Genomic DNA, 15,189 nt, shown 5'->3' on the forward strand with positions numbered 1-15,189 from the left:
TTTCATTAGCGACATGTCTGGTCTGTTTTGTTCTTAGCTCTCCAGGGAAGGAGCCTCTGCACCTCACAAAGCCATCTGTGCCCATAGCTTCTGGCCTTTCTCATGGGGCCTGAAGCCTCACACATTTGAGACTCAGAATGACTGTGTATCACATTCAAGGGTACAGTTGGCATTCTGTAAGAGCACCTGGAAAAGCTGTAAGAGCTAAATGAACATCAAAAATTTAGGCTCTTTGCTTTCCTGTCTCTCCATGATATCCCCACATCCAGCGCCGTTTAGAGCTGGGCAGATATTTGCAGGCTAGTACCTTCCTGTGAATTTTCAGGGGAGGGGCCCTTGGTGGTCTGGTGTATTCCTGGGGCCCTGCATCCAACCCTGTGGGGGAACCTTGATCTTATCATCTTGCCCTTTCCCAGGGCTCTTCGGTGGAGCTTCAGAAAACACATTGAACCTGACTGAGCCTGGCCCCTGGCAGAGGGGTAGGAGAAAGAAGGAGAGATTGCTTCTGAAGGAAAAGTGTACTTGGCTTTCTCATGAAAGGGTTCCCCTTGGGGAACAGGCAAGCAGCAGATGTATGGGCATCAGCCAACTGATCCATTTGGAGATAGATTCAGGGCGTGGTGTTCCCCGTAAGGCTGGGCAGGTCCTGGGAAACTGGAGCAGTGCTAGATCCTGGCCTGAAATTGGGCCAGCTGCAGAGGATCCTGACTATGCTGGTTTCAGGTGTGCCAGCTCTACTGCCTGTGGAGACCAGGGGTCCAGGAAGTCTAGTGTGTCTGTTGCCCAGGCATGCTTCTAAAACCTAGAGCGGCACTGGTCATTTTCATTCGTGAACACAGTAAGTGGCAGGGAGGCTTAGCTTGGCCATTCAAAGTCTAGCCTCAGAGCACTTTTTCAGTCTCTTCTCTCAACACTCCCCAGCAGGAATCAACCATCCCACTCCTGGATCCAAGCTCACTCCAAGTCTTCACATCTTTGGGCCTTGCCTCATGTCATTCTCTTTTTCTAGAATGTCTTTTCTCCTAGTAAGCCGCTCACTCTTTCAGACTGCCTCATCAGCTCCTGGCAAGGCATACCCCAGCACCCGGGGGGCTCCATTCATCTCTGGCTCCTCTCTCCTCCCAAGCCCCAGATTCACTCTATGGGTCTCTGGTCTAGCTCTGTTAAGTTTACTTCTGTGCCTACCTCCAGTCCTCCAGATGGGCTGTTCCCTGAGCTTTGCTCTTGAGTATTCAGTTCTTTCTCATCCTTAAGGTGTCAGCTGAGATATCACCTCCCCTGCCAGGCCTTCCTTCACCATCCTATCGAAACTAGTCCCCACCTCTACACAATCCCTGTCCCATTACCTTGTGTTATAATCTTCATAAAACTTAGCAGCATCTGAAATTATCTTCACTTATTTGTCGGCTTGGGCTATCTATGTCTTTTCCTCTAGAATGTAAGCTCTCGGAGGGCAGAGACCCAGCAGAATGAACTGATACATAGTTGGCACCCAATAAATGTCTGTTGATTGATTACTTGAAGGCAAGCATGGGGTATTCGACTTGGCTCCCCGAGGAGTTGGCACACAGCCTGGGCGCAACAAAAGCTGGCTGCGTGGAATATTTGCTAAAGGAATGAATGAACCAACGAACATACAAAACGAAGGGATGCAGCCCTGCGCCTGCCGACTGACAGGTTGACTGACAGTTGGGAACCCGCGGCCAGCAGACTCTTGATTGATGGGTGACAGCTGAGTGGCAGCCAACAGACGCGCATCGGGGTTCCTGATTGGCTGACTGCAGCAGCCCCTCGCAAAGGGTCAGGGGAGGGGGCCCGAGGCGACCCCTCTGCGTGGGGAGGGGGCGGCACCAAGCGGCGGGAGGCGGCCCAACCGCCAGAAGCCGAGGGAGCAACATTCGCCTCGAACCAAGGAACCGACGTCTCCGCGCATGGGCCCGACGCGTAGGGGCGGGGCGCGCGAGTCACGTGAGCGTGTTTTGGGCACGTGACCCGCGCAGGGCCAAGGCTCGCCCCCGCCCCCTCCTCACCTCCCCTTCGCGGGTGTGAACCGAGTGGCCTCGCCTCACCGCCTAGCGCCCCCCTCAGCCGCCGCCGCTGCCACCGCCGCCGCCGCCTCTGCCCGCTGGCCATGTCCCCCGGCGGCCGCCGCCGCCGCCGCCGCACGAGCGCGGCGCTCCCGCGGCCCAGAGCGCAGTGAGCGCGGGGCCCTGTTGCTGTTCGCCCGCCCCGGGGCCCCTTGTTCTCAGCGCCGCCGCCGCCGCCATGTTGGGTCTAGAGCCGCAGCGGAGCCGCCGCCGCCGCCGCCGGTGAGGGAGGCCGAGAGCGGAGCCCGCCCCGCCCCGGGGCCCAGGGAGCGGGGCCGCCTCGGAACCCGGCTTCTCCCGGCCAGCCGCCTTCCCGGCCCGCCCGCGCTGTGAGCGGGCGAGCGAGCGAGCGAGCGCCGGGCCGCGGCCGCGCCTTCCGCTCCCGGCCCGAGCGAGCCCGCCGCCCGTTCGTTCCCCCGCCGCCGCCGTCGCCGCCGGGCCCGGCCAGAGCCTGCAGCGGAGCCCTCGAGAGCCAGCGCCATGGCGGAGCAGACCTACTCGTGGTGAGTGCGGGGCTTCGGGAGGCCGGGGCGCGGCGCGGGTGGGGGTCGGGGCGCCGGCGCGGCCAGCTCGGGGGCAAGAGGAGGAGGAACAGGTGCGCGTTGTTGGGGGGGTTGCGGGATAGGGGGTGCACGCCCCCCTAACCCCCACCGGAGGGGGCGGCTGGTGCTTGGGGAAGGCGCTGAGCGGCCGGGGACCCGGTGTCCGAGGAAGGGGTTGGAGGTGGAGGCGGCCGCGGCGGATGTCATTTGGTCATGGGCGGAGCAGGTGATGGAGAAGGGAAGCTTGACCCCGGGGTGGGAAGCCCACGGGAGGGAAGTGCATTACCATGAGCACCCTGGCACTGACCTGAGGGGGTGGCTGCTGGGCAGGAGGAATGGAAAAGGTGGAGAGGGACGGGCCGGGGCAGAGGTGGGCCACGGGCCTGAGAGGCATCTTCTCAGAACAGGTGATAAGAGGCCGAACTTGGAAGTTGTGAGAGAGGAGGAGCCACCCGCACTGGGGCTGCTGCTTAGCCCTGGGCTGGGGAGTGAATGGGAGTTGGTAAGGTGGGCAGAGGCCCAGATATGAGCGGAGGAAAGCAGTGGGAGGAGAGAGCCTTGGGAAGCCCAGAGGGGACACCCTGGTGAAGAGGTTGGAAGGGGAGACTGGATGACTAGATTCTGGAAAGGAAGTCGTTGGTGACAGTGGGGCCTGGGCAGAATCTTTCTAAGGGTTGGTACCCTGTTATGTAGAATATGAAGTGGCCTTGTGCCTTGGGTCAAAAATGGGGGTGGAGGATCTACAAGTTATGTCCGTTTTTGTGGGAATTTGAAAGTTATAGGATAGCTTGTTAAGGACTGAGAAGCGTACTGTGTAGTTTATGGAGTGCGAACATACTTACCCTGAGGAGGGAGTGCCGAGGTTTGGGGAAAGGGGGATGATACATCTCTCTTTAGCAGGCAGAGGTGGAATATTTGCAGGATGGGGTTGAAGGAATGGCGATAGTATCCGTGGGGAGGAAGCAGAAATAGGATGATAGGTGCAAGGATGGAAAACCTGGTTGCAGTCTAGAGGGAGTGTTCGAAGATGGTTTACTTTCTGAAGCAAATGTGTTTGGGATAGAATTGTAGGCTTTCCCTTATCAGAAAAGAGCATAGTAGAGTGGGAAGAGCATGGCGTTTAGCATTGGTTTGGAGGTCAAGTTCACCACTTAACTTGCTCTATAACTAGACAAGATAGTAAGTTCTCCATTCCTTTCTCCTAACCTACAAAATAGGGGAATTAGCTTTTTCATAGGCTGTGAGGAGTAAATGAATAACTTTACAAAGCACAGGGTAAACTGTAAGGTGCTATATTTTACTCCATTATAATTATCTTAGGGAAACAGGAAAGAAATGGATGATACGGGAAAGGAAAGAATGACTGGGTAGAAGGCTTGAACTGAATGGAAGATTTGTGGTGGTGGGGTTATAAGTCAAGAACTTGTGTCTTCACATAGGGAAAGAGGATTGGTGTTTGAAGAAGATAATTCAGAAGAGAACTTCAGTGATGTATATACAGTCTCAAAAAGATAACTGAGAGATGCTAAAGGTAGAATTAAAGTCTTAGTGAACAGTTGCGACGGCATATGTATTTTTAAAAGATGTTTGAACTACTCTGTTTTGAGCAACAGTGGGCTGCTTCTCCGTAGCAGGTGATTTGGAACACAGGATTAGAATTCAAGGTGTCTTGTGGACAGAGTAAGAAAGGAAGTGAAGATGCTCCTGCATGCCTTGTGGTAACTAACTCACCAGACCGTCTTAACACTGTGGCCCAGCTGAGAGTCCTGATGACGGCCCTGCTGTTTGTGTTGTAGCGAGGCTGTAGCTGGTTCAAAGAGTAAGCACAGTGGCCAAGAAGTGGGTTTAATGAGAGTATTTTACTAGGTAAGTTGGCCACACACTGATGTTGGGTGGCTCTGCTGGTTAAGTAGGGGTTGTTTAGTGAAGTTTGATAGTTTATAAGATTTATTCTCCTGAAATACTTCCTTCAATCTCAGGTCCCTTAATTTGCCTTACAGGCAAAAAAAGAAGCTCCTTGAAAATAGAATGCTTAGCTCCTCACCTTTAGTATGTTTTGAGATGGCGAAAGTTTTTACATCATCTTGAGAGAGGGTGGTGTATGAGAGGAGAGGATTGGGAAACCAGGCAGTTTTCTTTCTGACTAGTTCTTCCCAAGTCAACGGGTAATAATATAAAGAACTATCTGTGTGGCATTTAATATATACACTCATTTGATTCTCACAAGTCCTTGAGGTAAGTGATCTTTCCCTATTTTATAGAGGAGGAAACAGGCTCAGGAGCCCAAATGATTTATCCAAGATACTTCACCTGTGGTGCTTTTTGTTTGTTTGACATGAATTCTCTGTCATTTTATTTTCTCTTTGAAATAGAAGTATGGAAAAGGTATTCCCAAAGTACATGTAAACCGTTTTGGATTGTCTGTCATTTTGCAGTATCTTTGTCACTGTTCCCTTGGTTTGTGCAAACAATCAAGAGTTGATTTTTTTTGAAAATAGGTCTAGACTTTAGTTGTATGTGGCCTTTAGGAAACTACTAGTAGTATGTGGAGACTACTGTGATGGTATGGATTTGTCTGAGAATGGAGTCAGTGAAGAATGTTGGAACATGTGAAAATAGGTTCCTTTAGCTTTTTTGTATAGTAAAATATGTAAATTATAAAACAAGATAGGCCATGAGTTGATTATTTTTGAAGCTCAGTGGTGAGCCATTTATTCTGTATACTTTTACATATTAAAATTTTTCATAATAATTAGATTAAAAAAAAAAAGCCCCTACACAGAATTTCATGCTATTCTCAGGTTTCTTGTGCCTGCTTTTTTCCTAGCAAATTCTGTGAACGTTCTATTACCCAGCTGTGAAGCATTTTCTGACCACCCCGACTGAAAGTAAGCTCTTTGTTTTTGACACTCGTTCTGTCTGGCTCACTACTTTCTTTTCATGTGTAAATACCCAGTCTTCTCACTAGATGGTAAGCTTTCTGAGGGTAAGGACGCAATTACGCTAACCTTTGTCCCTCTCTAGTGCCTAGCACATTGTCATGCCTGTAGCTCCTGCTTAGTAAGTACTGACAGATTGAATATGATAGGTTTTCAGCGTTATTCATCCTTTGTTGAAAGAATATTAAGTGTAAGGGGAAGCTACAGATAGATGAGTGTCTGTAATACATAAACTTATAAAAGAGAGCTTTTGGTAACTTAATTTCCTGGTGTCTCAGTGCTGTAAGAGTGAAGGGTACCATCCCTTAATGGTTTTAAATAAAAACGATTGACGGAAGAAAGGAAGATAATTGTTAGTAACACCACCGTATCTATCATGATTAACCACAATATTCTGCTTGTATCCTTTTTATTCATAAACACTGAGGAAATAAAAGAATGCATGTAAAAACACACATTGAAGGTGCAAACTAGACTTTTATTAATTTGAGAAAGACACCTTGCTCAATGTATATTTATGAGCAATTGTTTTAGCGTAAGTTCTCCGTGAGAAACAGTACCTTCTCTCTTGATGGAGTCGGTGCAGTGCTTGTATATTACTGCGCTTGAATCTTGGTAAAAATTACTTATGTTAGGGTTAATGTTGATGTAGGGGGAAAGGAAGTCAGTCCATGTGAACCTCATTTAGATGAATTTCGTTACCAAAGTAGTAACATCTTTATTTATTGTGTGTTTTCTGTGTTCTGGGGCTTTACAAGCATTGCTCATGTAAATAGAAAAATGATTCTAAGTCAAGGACATTGGACACCAAGATTGCAGCACTGAATCTGCCTGCTTCCTTGTCCACAGTAACTACTCTAAGCCAACCCTCTTTTGCTTGAGTTCCTTGTTTGCCTTCTCACTGGTTCCCCCCATTCTCCACACAGTGGCCATCCATTCTCCTGAGTAGTCTTGTGACAGCCTAACTCAAGTCATGTCAGCCCTCTTTTTAAAACTCTTCAGTGGCTTTTGGCCACATTTAGAATAAAATCCAGATTCCTTAGTAGGGCTCTTCATGGTCTCATTTTGTATGTGTTTCTGAAGGATGACAGATATAATTATTTCAGCATTAATAACTTATTTAGTTTTCATCATTCTTACCTGTTTCATCAAACCATCTCATGAAAAATCAGGGATGAAAAAGAAATCAAGGATGTCCTGGGAAGAGAGTGTCTAAGGAAGTGCTGTTTCAGTTGGCTATATTTAGCACCTGAAACTTTATGTGATTGCTGTCCTTGACAATAGAGCCATAAGTATAATTTGATTTTCAAAATTCTGTAATATATTTTCTGGAGTTTAATGGTTCCTTTTTAGGAGTTAAAGGAAAATAGTGGTTTTATTTGTTATGTGTATAAATCAAACATTTGCAACTTGGAGTTTCTATAGCATATTTTCTAATCCTCACTTAAAGAGTTAGAGGCAGAGTGCCCCTCTTCTGGAATTTTAACCTCTTAGGTGTCTAGAGGGGCTCCAGGTGATCAAATTCAATTTTACAGGGAGACTCTACAGTTAGTTCCCATGAGGCTCACAATGAATTACCTGTCAGATTTTGTTAATAGGTCTCATTAGGGCCACAGCTTAAAATAAAACAGACCCACTCATTTACTGTGCTAAGACTAGATTGAGCTCTTATCAGAAAGTTAGGTTTGAAAATACTTTTAAGGCATTAGTCCGATGAATATGCATTAGCCTAATAGAGACCTAATAGAAAAATTCCATTTCTTGGTTTGTCCGGTTCACCCTAATTTGGTGAGAAAACTGAATAATCTCTGTTTTGGAGTTCCAGTTTTAATAATGAAGAACCACGAAAGGGAAAAAATACAAAAAACAAAAAAAAAGCCCCACTAAAGTAGAGGTGTGTCTTACTTGTTTTTTACATGTTTGTGAATTGTACTGACTGTAAGTGATCACTCAGAGTATTCAGTTCTGTCAGTACCACTCACTAAATTTTATTTGCAATCCTAAGATAGGATCTAATTCTGTTCTGGTTTTTTTAAATTGAGAAGTCTTTAGTTTGAGGGTGATTAGCTGTGACCTAGTCTTGTCTTAGTCCTGGTGTTGAATTTTGTACAGTGGTTATGCCTGTCCTGCTCCACAGGGTTGTTGTGAGGATTCAGAGGGATAATGTGAAAATATGAAAATCGCTACATGCAATATAAAAGCAAGTTATTTGTTCTCTACATTTTTAGACCCAGATCGGCCCTAGATAGAATTCCTCACTGCAGGAAAATTTTTTTTTTCTTCTTTTTTTAATATATTTTTAAAATTGAAGTATAGTTGATTTACAGCATTGTTAGTTTCAGCTGTACAACATAGTGATTCCGTATTTTTATAGATTATACTCCATTTAAAGTTGTTATGAAATAGGACTTCCTGGGTGGCGCAGTGGTTAAGAATCCACCTGCCAATGCAGGGGACACGGGTTCGATCCTTGCTCCAGGAAGATCCCACATGCTGTGGAGCAACTAAGCCCGTGCGCCACAGCTATTGAACCGGCGCTTTAGAGCCTGTGAGCCACAACTATTGAACCCATGTGCCTAGAGCCTGTGCTCCACAACAAGAGAAGCCACGGCAATGACGAGCTTGTGCACCGCAATGAAGAGTAGCCCCTGCTTGCTGCAACTAGACAAAGCCCGTGTGCTGCAACTAGACAAAGCCCGTGTGCAGCAACGAAGACCCAACACAGCAATAAATAAATAAATAAAAAATGAAGAAAAAAAAAGTTGTTATAAAATATTGTCTGTCTTTCCTGTGCTGTACAATACATCCTTGTAGCTTATTTATTTTGTACATAGTAGCTTGTATTTATTAATCCCCATCCCTATCTTGTCCCTCCTCCCAAAAAAAGATTTTTCTAGTTTCACAGTTTAACCAGCATTTAAACTTTGAGATTATTCTAGTGAGAATTCTGTGGATATGTTTGACTAATGCTGTGTAAAAAGAAGTATTAGCTTGTAAGTTGTCATTGATTTCCATTGTTGCCTTTGAAAACGTGTTATAAGGTCATCTGCCTTTAATCACAAGTTTCATAGTCCATTGCTAGTTACTGCAAAACAAAAACTGTGACTTGAATAAAGGCTAAATTTTTTCATAAGATAATTTTTTTTTTTTTTTTTTTTTTTTCGGGCACACGGGCTTAGTTGCTCCGTGGCATGTGGGATCTTCCTGGAGCTGGGATCGAACCCGTGACCTCTGCATTGGCAGGCGGATTCTTAACCACTGCGCCACCTAGGAAGCCCTCATAAGATAATTTTATTTTGATCTTTTGAAGGCAGTTTCCCTCTTAATCGTGGATAATCCTAGTCTTTGCCTCTTTTTTGTTTTTGTTTTTGAAATGCACAGGAAATTTTTCTACTTTAAAATGCCTGAGGAGGGGCTGTTAGCGGTGAGTTATCTGTTTTCCTTACTGCATGCCCGAGTCTGCCAGGCACACCCACTTCCCTGTATCTGAAGGCCTCAGGCTTGGGCTTCACTCTTGACCTAAATAGGAGATGTGTGGCAAAGTTTTATTAATTGTTTCTTCAACCTAGTTATACACACATTTTGACCTAAGTACAGTGCTTGACTTTTTGTTATTTCCTTGTCTTAATTTTTGCCCAGAATTGTCTAGCTTCACCTTCCAAACTTGACTAAATCTTCAGGCCTTACCTGACAGCCTTAACTTTTAAACCTTTGAGTGTATGCTATGATTTCATAAACTCCCAGAAATTTACATTTATTTCTCAAAAGTGCTTGCAAAAATACTACTGTTAGAAGTAAAAGCTAGTTTTAGAGAATGAGTTCTCTTACTTATGGCATTGATTAGCACAAGCACTAATACCTTAAAAACATTAAGGTCTAATACCTTAAAAACATTTTCAAACTTAACTTCATAGGGCTCAATCGAGTCTTATTACAGGAATACTTCCTGGGATCAAAGCTAGGCTAGCTAGAGTTAAAGATTTGAGATGAGGTCAGGTAAACCAAGAGGGAGAGTGTACAGAGGACAGAATGGGAGACTAGAGTTGAGGCCTGGGAAACTTACAGTTGAGAAATGGAGGAAGAAGAGGAGTCCAGGGAAACTCCATCAGAGGTAGGATAATTAGGAAACTGCAATGGTGATGAAAGATAAGGCACAGAGAATTTTTAGGGGCAGCTGTGTAAAAAAGCTTCAGGATTCAAAGAGAATGAAGAAAAAAACAGGGTATTGAATTTGCAAAGGAAGTCATTACTGAAAGTGCACTAATAAAGATCAGAGTAGTGAGGGTGAAAGCCAAATTAGGGATGAGTAGTGAAGAAATAAAGGTGTACTGGGGCTTCCTAGGTGGCACAGTAGTTGAGAATCTGCCTGCCAATGCAGGGGACACGGGTTTGAGCCCTGCTCTAGGAAGATCCCACATGCCGTGGAGCATCTAAGCCCGTACGCCACAACTGTTGAGCCCATGTGCTGCAACTACTGAAGCCCCCATGTGCCTAGAGCCCATGCTCCACAACAAGAGAAGCCATGGCAATGAGGAGCGCACGCACCACAATGAAGAGTAGCCCCCACTCACTGCAACTAAAAGAAAGCCCGCGTGCAGCAATGAAGACCCAACACAGCCAATAAAATAAATAAATAAAAAAAAGAAATAAAGGTGTCCTCTGGGTACTGGCCATTTGTTCGAGAGATGAGATGTGAAAGATGTAAGGAAAGAGGATTGTTGATACAGACAGCAGAGTCATAAGGATCTTTTGTTTTTATTTATTTTATATAAGGGAGAGAATTGTGTTTGAAGCCACGGAGGAGAAATTGATCTTGGAAAGAAATTGATTTTTTACTGTAGTTTAAGTTTAGAGATTTCTACTTTTTTTTTTGAAGTCATGGATTTCAGTTAGGAGTTGTGAAGAGAACTTAATAAGGAGTGAATGCTGTGTAGTGTACATTCAGTCTTTGTTTCTTTTGATATTTACATTGTCATTAGTTTGGATTGTGCTGCAGTTAGATTTCTAGGTTTTTTTTTAATTGCCTACAGTATAAAATCCAGTGTTTGGTCTGATTTTCAAAATAAGCTGGCCTTGTAACCCTACTTTCCTATATTTCTTTAAAATTTTGTTTTTTCAGCCAAATTGGATTACTTACTGTTTCCCCTTTCTTTAAGCTGGTTGGTATACCTAGTTAGCCTTTCTCCCAGGTCTTTCAGGGTCCAGCTGAAATGCTGTCCTCTTGTTACAGAGCCTTCTGATTGGCCCAGAGCCTTCTGATGCCTGTAGTTCTTTATCTGATCCTGTCAGATGGCAGTGCTTTTATGATATTCTGAGCTTGTGCTGAATGCATTTATGTGGCCCTCTTCCCACCTTGGCGGTGAACTCTGTAAAGGTAGGATCAAAGTCATTAATTTAATGGTTTAAGGACCTATATACATAATAGATGCTCAATTTTGTTTTGCTTTTTTGTTTAAAGAATGAATACTTTAGAGGTGAAGTTTGTCAGGTGCAGGATTTTAGAATAGAGTATGTCTCCTTAGAAATAAAATGACAGAGCACATAGAAGAGAGAAAATAACGCTTGCCTGATATCTCATTGCTCTTTGAAGAAAATACAGAAATAAAATTGTTACTGTTAGGTTGGGTCATGTGTTGTGGCTAGCTTTGCCTAACTTCCTAATATCCTTACAGCACCTAGAGAATGAAAGTGGCTCAGTCTGGGAACGTAAATCCTAAGGGAGTCATTTACAAAGGACCACAGGCCCTTTAGAGTGGTCATCTTCATTTATCTCCAGTCTTCAACTGCCCACAGAGTGACTGGTAACTATTTATTTATAATTTATCTCCCAAACAGGCACGTGTTAAATATGTGACACATATGACACATACATAAGTGGAGAAGCTCTGCTACTTTGTTTTTGCAATTAGCAAAACAGTTTCAGGAAAATTTTTTTCAAGTGAAAATATTTTGTGGGAAACTTCCTTTGAGGTATGAGGAGAGCTATAAGCTATATGGAAACTAGCTTCTGAACAATTTAACATTTTCTCTCTGTTTTGCTACTGTTTCAGAAATTCATATTTTTTATATTTAAGCTTCTGTTTAAAAAGTTAACATTTTTAAAAATAGAAACATATTTCATCTTTTTCCTGTTTCTAAACGACTGTTTTCTCTTTTAACGCACTTTGTTGTCTCGTTTAATAATCATTATTCAGAAAGGGCAATTAAAACTGTTTTATTGATAATTTTAATTTTTTAATTTAAATTTTTAAATTTTTATTGGAGTATAGTTGCTTTACAATGTTGTGTTAGTTTCTGCTGTACAGCAAAGTGACTTAGCTATACATATAATACTGACTAAACACATCCATGTATATCCACTCTTTACTATGTTCTTTTCCCACATAGGTCATTACAGAGTTTTGAGATGAGTTCCCTGTGCTATATAGTAGGTCCTTATTAGTTATCTATTTTGTGTATAGTAGTGGGTATATGTCAATCCCAATTTCTCAGTTTATCCCTCCACCCTCCTTTACCCCCGGTAATCGTAACTTTTCTACATCTGTGACTATTTCTGTTTTGTAAATAAGTTCATTTGTACCTTTTTTTTACATTCCACATATAAGCGATATCATATGATATTTGTCAGAAAGGGCAATTTAAAAAAATCTCCTGGCTTGGTGTGTACATATTTTAAATTTCTGAGATACAGTAGTGACTCAGTCTTAGGTCAGAATTAAATAACCTAGTCATCTGGAATAAGCATAAACCAGAAGTTTGGGGGATTAGGAGTTTGTTTTTGAAGCTTTGCATGCTATGCAACGGTGAAAATAACCTGTAGGCTTAAGGATGATGTATTAGGCTGCTATTCATGGATAGCAGAAGCTCTAAAAGGCAAACTAAAGATTATCAACCAACCTAGAGAAAAGGGAATAATAAATAGAAGTGGGACAGCAGTGAATAGCAGATGCTATTGGACTGTGGAAGCAAAGGCGAAGGTTAGAGACTCGAGCATCAGGAAGCTTCCAGTAGTGAGACCAAATGGTCTAGAGCCAGCTGCTAGAGGTTAGGAAACTAAACCAGAGTCATAGTGTAGCAAAGGTACAAGTGGCCCCGTGGAACTCTGGAAATCCAGCTTTGTGCTTCAGTTTAGACTTGCCAAGTTGATAATGAGTCAGCATCTTTTAGCCTGTGCCATGGCTATTGAGAACATCTGATTTGGGTGTCTTGGCTGGAGACTTTGAAGACATTCTTGCTTCTCATCAAACAAGTCAGTAAGTCCTGGTAATTGAGATATCTTTATCTATAGCTATAATTATATATTCTATAATAGTTATTAATCATTTTAATTATAATTTTATATATATGTACTTTTAAAAATTTGCCTCCTCTTCATTCTCATCTTTGCTCCTGGATTACCCTTCTTTGTGTTCTCTTACTGCACTGTACTTGCCTCTTTCAGTTGTTTGTTTTCTTGTTTATCTCCCTGTAAAGTTTTGAGGATATGGGTTATATTTTGTTCATGTCTTTATCCTCAGTGGTTTGGTACCTCATTTATTTAAATTAGTATTATTCTGTCTTTAATTTTTTAAATGATAACCCTAAAATAATAAAATTAGGAAGATGGAAGAGTATGTAATATCTTAAATTGCTCTCAACCTTTAGTTTAAGAGCTTAAAGGCACAAGCATTAAATATCATTTGAGATACATTGACCATTCTCTCAAGCTAAATAAATGAAACTGTTTTTATTCAAGCCATTAAGCTGGACCTACCTCGATAATCACTTTCATTCGTGAATACTCTTCAAAATACAGTGGGAGAGTTGGTTACAGTATTGGTTAATTATTGCCACCATAATGCTGCATAACAAGTTGCACCCAAACTCGGTGCTTAAAATAGCAGTTGATCTTCATATTGGCTGGGGCAACTTTCCTTCTTGCTTCAGCTCTGTAAGTCAGCCGGCTGACTGCTGCGTGTGTGTTCATTTTGGAGTCCAGGCTGAATGGGCAGCAGCTATGCAAGGGAAGTTCTCATGACAGTGGCAGAAGCACAAGAGGGCAAGTGGAAACATGCAAGACTTCTTTATTTATTTATGCATTTATGTATGTATGTATGTATGTATGTATTTTTTAATTTAAGCTCTTTCTTGAAATATAATTGCTTTACACTGCTGTGCCAATTTTTGAGGTATAGCAGAATGAATCAGCTGTATTCATACACATAGCCCCACCCTCTGGTGACTCCCTCCCACCGTCCCTATCCTGGCCCTCTAAGTCATCACCCATCATCGAGTTTGTCTCCTTATGTTATCATGCAAGACTTCTTAAAGCTTAGGCTCAGAACTGGCACATCCCCATTTCTGCTTCATTCTTCCCACCAAAGCAAGTTATGTGGTGGAACCCAAAGACAAGGAGCCACAAAATGAAACCTTGCCCTTTTTATGGGAGGAGCTGCAAAATCACAGGGCTAAGGAGTATATTTGGGGAGCAGCCAGTAATGCAGTCAGCCGTAGTTGAAATTCTCTCTTCCCTTTCATATGGCTAGCCCTCACTTGTTTATTCTATTCTAAAATGAAGCATTTCATATAGGTTCCTTTCTGTAGCATTATGGTTTTCATTCTAATGTTTTATATTTTATAAATAGCCCTTTTGAGATATAATTCACATACAATTCACTGATTTAAAATTTACAATCCAGTGGTTTTTTAGTACATTCAGAGTTGTGCAATCACTACAATCAATTTTAAAGCATTTTTTTCATCCCCGAAGAAACTCTGTACCTATTAGCAACTATTTCCTTTTCCCCTGCCCTGGCAGCCACTTATGTGCTTCTGGTTTCTATGGAGTTGTCTATTTCATATAAATGGAATAATTAAATGTGTTTTTTGGTCTAATTATGCTAAGTGTAGCATAATGTCTTCAGGGTCCACCATGCTGCAGCTTGTATTAGTGCTTCATTCCTTTTTATTGGGATACATTTATACAATTACAATATTCAGTTGTATGTATATAAAACATTCTGTTGATACATATTAGTTGATGGTGGTTTGGGTTGTTTTTGCTTTTTGGCTGTTACACATAATGTTGCTATGAACATTCATGTAGAAGTTTTTGTGCGGGTATGTTTACACTTTTCTTGGGTAGATAGCTAGGAGTGAAATTGCCGGCTCTTAGGGTTTCTGTGTTTAACATTTTGAGGAACTGCCAAACTGTTTTCCAAAACGGCTGCACCATTTTGTATTCCCATAGCAATGCATGAGGGTTCTAATCACTCCAGATCCTCTCCAGTTCTTGTCATTGTCCATCTTTTTAATTATAGACATACTAGGGGGTGTGAAGTGGTTTTTGTGTAATATTTATATTTAAGCACTTATAAAAAAGGAAAAGAAAAAAGCAGTGGTTTTAGAATATTAGATCTGTTTGTTCTTAACAGTATAGTACCAAAATTGAACCTCAGTTTTAGTTACCTAAAAGTCTAGCATTGAGGAAAAAGTGTAATCTTTTGGTTCACAGATTTTTCTTCAGACTACTTGTTTCTTTTACATGCTAGAATCATTTAGGAAGAAATTAGCTTCAGGTGATTGTTAAACTGTTTGCTTCCCTTTGGGTGAGTGACCAGATTGGCAACCTGCTGCATCATC

The 15,189-nt window shown here is 42.7% G+C and overlaps 1 protein-coding gene across 2 annotated transcripts in view; it reads left to right on the forward strand.

Moving 5' to 3' along the window:
* The first annotated feature begins 2,028 nt into the window (after positions 1 to 2,028).
* Positions 2,029 to 15,189, forward strand: part of SPPL3 (signal peptide peptidase like 3) — a 92,398-nt gene continuing 79,237 nt past the window's right edge. The window contains exon 1 of one of the 2 annotated variants that reach the window (XM_057744823.1): positions 2,029 to 2,590. In XM_057744823.1, coding sequence (XP_057600806.1) covers positions 2,568 to 2,590 — 23 coding nt within the window. In that variant the 5' untranslated portion in view covers positions 2,029 to 2,567. Of the gene's footprint in view, positions 2,591 to 10,923; positions 10,943 to 15,189 lie in introns of those variants that run through there. The other variant, XM_057744824.1, reaches the window with a different exon arrangement.

Source organism: Hippopotamus amphibius, chromosome 8 (genome assembly GCF_030028045.1).
Source record: "Hippopotamus amphibius kiboko isolate mHipAmp2 chromosome 8, mHipAmp2.hap2, whole genome shotgun sequence".
Lineage (NCBI taxonomy): Eukaryota > Metazoa > Chordata > Mammalia > Artiodactyla > Hippopotamidae > Hippopotamus > Hippopotamus amphibius.